The sequence below is a fragment of the Palaemon carinicauda genome, chromosome 9 (genome assembly GCF_036898095.1).
Source record: "Palaemon carinicauda isolate YSFRI2023 chromosome 9, ASM3689809v2, whole genome shotgun sequence".
NCBI classification, from domain to species: domain Eukaryota; kingdom Metazoa; phylum Arthropoda; class Malacostraca; order Decapoda; family Palaemonidae; genus Palaemon; species Palaemon carinicauda.
In genome coordinates, this window is record NC_090733.1 from 132,648,938 (window position 1) to 132,652,812 (window position 3,875).

At 36.8% G+C, this 3,875-nt stretch overlaps 1 protein-coding gene across 1 annotated transcript in view; it reads right to left on the reverse strand.

Moving 5' to 3' along the window:
• Nucleotides 1-274: 274 nt before the first annotated feature.
• The window catches only part of LOC137646642 (aspartate and glycine-rich protein-like), a 12,819-nt gene continuing 9,218 nt past the window's right edge, over nucleotides 275-3,875 (reverse strand). The window contains exon 2 of the mRNA XM_068379747.1: nucleotides 275-899. Within this exon, the coding sequence (XP_068235848.1) occupies nucleotides 275-899 (625 nt within the window). The remainder of the gene's footprint in view (nucleotides 900-3,875) is intronic.

The following is a 3,875-nucleotide window of genomic DNA, read 5'->3' on the forward strand; positions in this document are numbered from 1 at the left end:
ATAAAAAGATAGACTGATAGATGAACAGGAATATATATAATTAATGTAAACGAACGTGAAATTTAAAACTTTTAAGACAACACAATCAGAAACTTACAAAACACGAAGTCGAACCTATTTCATTATCTATAAATATCAAATTGCCTGAATCATATAAAAAGAAAGATTAAATCCATTTTTGGATTTTGCACTGATAACAAAGGCTCCTTCTTGAAACAAAAAAAAAAAATTTTTTTTTAACCTTAAACGCATCTAAGCTAAACTTAGTGTCATGTTACTTTCTTAATAAACTAAATGCCAATGCATTGTCGAAGTCGTCGTCGTCGCTGTTGTCAAAGTCATCGTCGTCGAAGTCGTCAAAAAAGTCGTCATTGTCGAAGTCGTCGTCGAAGCTGTCGTTGTCGAAGCTGTAGTTGTCGAGGTAGTCGTCGTCGAAGTAGTCAAAGTCGTTGTCATGGTTGTTGTCAAAGTCATCGTCGTCAAAGTTGTCAAAGTCGTCGTCGTCGAAGTCGTCGTTGTCGAAGTCATCGTTGTCGAAGTAGTCGTCGTCGAAGCTGTCGTTGTCGAATCTGTAGTTGTCGAGGTAGTCCTCGTCAAAGTCATCGCCGTCGAAGTCGTCGTCGTCGAAGTCGTCATGGTCAAAGCCGTCGTCGTCGTCGTCGAAGCTGTTATCATCAAAGTCGTCGACGTCGAAGCCGTCGTTGTCGTCGTCGAAGCTGTCATCATCAAAGTCGTCGACGTCGAAGCCGTCATTGTCGAAGCCGTCATTGTCGAAGTCGTCAAAGTCGTCCTCGTCGAAGCCGTCATCATCAAAGTCGTCGACGTCGAAGCCATCATTGTCGAAGTCTTCAAAGTCGTCCTCGTCGAAGTCATCAAAGTCGTCGAACTCTTCTTCTTCACTGTAAACACAGTCGTTGTAAATAGCAAAGAAATCGAGTTTCTTTCACAACTGACAGGTATATTTCGTATCCACTCCCAAAAGCCTCCATGCTATTACTTTCCCATCCCCAGACATCGCGTGGCATTTCCTATTCGCATTTCATCTAGAGTTTCATGAAAAGTGTTCTATATTTGGATCGGCCTTTTGTAAAATATAAAACTGAATTTCCCCTTATATTAAGAAAAGCTTCAAGGTAACCCGTAATCCTGAATATGAAATGAAATCAAGAAATGTAAAATTTACGTTATAGAACTGGGGGCATCAGAGAAACAAGTTAAAAAATGTCTATGAACGTTATTTTAAGAATTCAGTAAAAAGACGGTCACTGTGATCTGAACTAGTGAATCAAGCTGAAAAGGATTTGATATGAACGAGGACAGATTTATTCTGAAAGGTTTCATACATGGTACAAGTAGATACAGAAGTGTGTGTTTGTGTTTGTGTGTGTATATGTATGTATATATATACTGTACATATATATATATATATATATATATATATATATATAAATATATATATACTGTATATATATATATATATATATATATATATATATATATATATATATATATATATATATATATATATATATATATATAATGTACATATATACACATATATATATGTATATACATAAAAATGTAAATCTATATATATATATATATATAAATGTAAATTTATATACATACATATATATATACATATATATATATATATATATATATATATACACACACACACATACAGACATATATATTATAGACAAAAATATGTAAATTAATCTATCCTCTTATATGAACTATCTTCAGATTATAATCCTGTAATTCTAAACTCCACCGCATGAGACGTTTATTCTTATTCTTAAAATCTCTCCAAATGAAATATCGGATTGTGATTAGATTACACAGTTAAAACAGGACTACTACGTACATAAATCTCATAGTGTTCAAAGGCTGAAACAAAACTATACAATTCCTTCTCAACAGTTGCATAATTTTGCAGAGCTTTTTTCAATTTCTTTAAATAATACACAACTTGGTGCTTCGTTCGTTAGTTCGTTCAAGAACGCCTTGCCAATAGCAAGACACGGGCTCTTGCACTAGAAAAACCCGTAACTGGGTGCTTCCTCCCGTTTTCTAGATTAACATGACTCTTCAGCCAATATCACTGGTATCGATTGCTAAATTAAATTCCTTTCTAAAACTAGGTAATAGTAATCCTGGATCATTAACCCTTTTACCCCCAGGCTCATCTGAAATTTCCAACCCTTAACCCCCAAGGGGTTATTTTTTCCCCAGCATATTTTGCAGTATATATTTTTTAAATTGCTCTAATAGACTCAATTTTTGTCATAGAGAGGTCAGGTTGGTCTCATTCTCTTGGAAGATGCCTGAATTTTCTCCAAAATTTATCAAAAATATGAAAAAATTAATTTTATAACATTTTTTTGCAAGGACGTACCGTTACGTCCATGGGGTTAAAGGGATGAGTTTTTTTAAATGTACCAGTACGTCATTTGGGGGTGAAAGGGTTAATCATTAACTATTGAAAGCTTCTACATTATATACTCGTCACCAAATACGAAACTTCATACCTTCTTAATGAGCTTATTAATAGGAACACTTATTTCTTAAAAAACTGGGCAGAAATCTACGGAGATATGAAACCATCCCGAGAAATCTCATGGCCTGCTTTTTAGTTGCTAGGATTGGGAAATTGATGATAGCTTCTGTGTTACCATTTTTTGAAAAGATCGTACCATGACCTATATAAGTGATAGAGGTTTTCCCAATTTCATCTTTGTTTAAATATAAAACCAGGTTCGCTTTTTCAGGGGGTGCCAAGACTTAGCTAAAATTCGTAAAATGTTTTTCCCAAGTTTCTGAATTCACGACAGAGTTGTTGATTTCATTTAAAACTTTATTTAGAAAGTAACTACCTACCGGCGTTATAAACACGGATATTTTACGTTCCCGTTTACCTAAATGTATTTACCAATAACCTTTAAAATATTTAAGCCGCTCATGAATGGCGGAGGCAAGGGACAGTGACATTGCCCTACCCAACAGGACAATGCCCTAGAGACTGACCGCATTACATATAATCAGCGACCAAGCCTCCTCTCCACCTAAGCTAGGACCAAGGAGGGTCAGGTAGCGGCTGCTGATAACTCAGCAAATAGACCTACAGGCTCCTCTTAAACCCCCATCCTTAGCTCACAAGGACGGTGAAGTTGCAGCGACCAAAAGATAAAACGAGTTTGAGCAGGGCTCGAACCCCATTTTGGCAATCACCAAGCAAGGACGCTACCACTAGGCCACCACAAGCCCAAATCAAGCTTGGAAATGAATCTGGCAATTCCGATTATTTCTAACCAATCGGACGATCTTGGGAAGGGGAAAATTACTTTGATAAGTAACACTGTTTACTTTTACGAGATCAATTTAAGGTTGTGGTGGCCGATGGGATAAAGTCCTTGACTGGTGAACGCCAGACTGGGGTTCGAGTCCCACTTATACTTGCTAGTTTCTTTGGTCGCTGCAACCTCACCATTCTTGTGAGCTAAGGATGGGAGAGTCTATAGGTCTATCTGCTGAGTTATCACCAGCCTTTGCCTAGCCCTCCTTGATCCGAGGTTGGGTGGAGAGGGGGCTTGGGCGCTGATCATATATATATTTGGTCAGTCTCTAGGGCATTGTCCTACTTAATAGGGCAATTTCAATGTCCCTTACCCCTGACGTTCATGAGAGGCCTTTAAACTTTTAAACAACCTAAGAACACCATTCACTCTCGCTAAGAACTATCACATTCCAGCATATACTTGATTTCCTTTCGTTTTGAATTTGCTTTCTCTGGATTCAAACGATATTGACTTTAACTAAGTGGTTTTATATCCTGTAATTCAATATCATCCTATAAAAGATTAACCTAATTT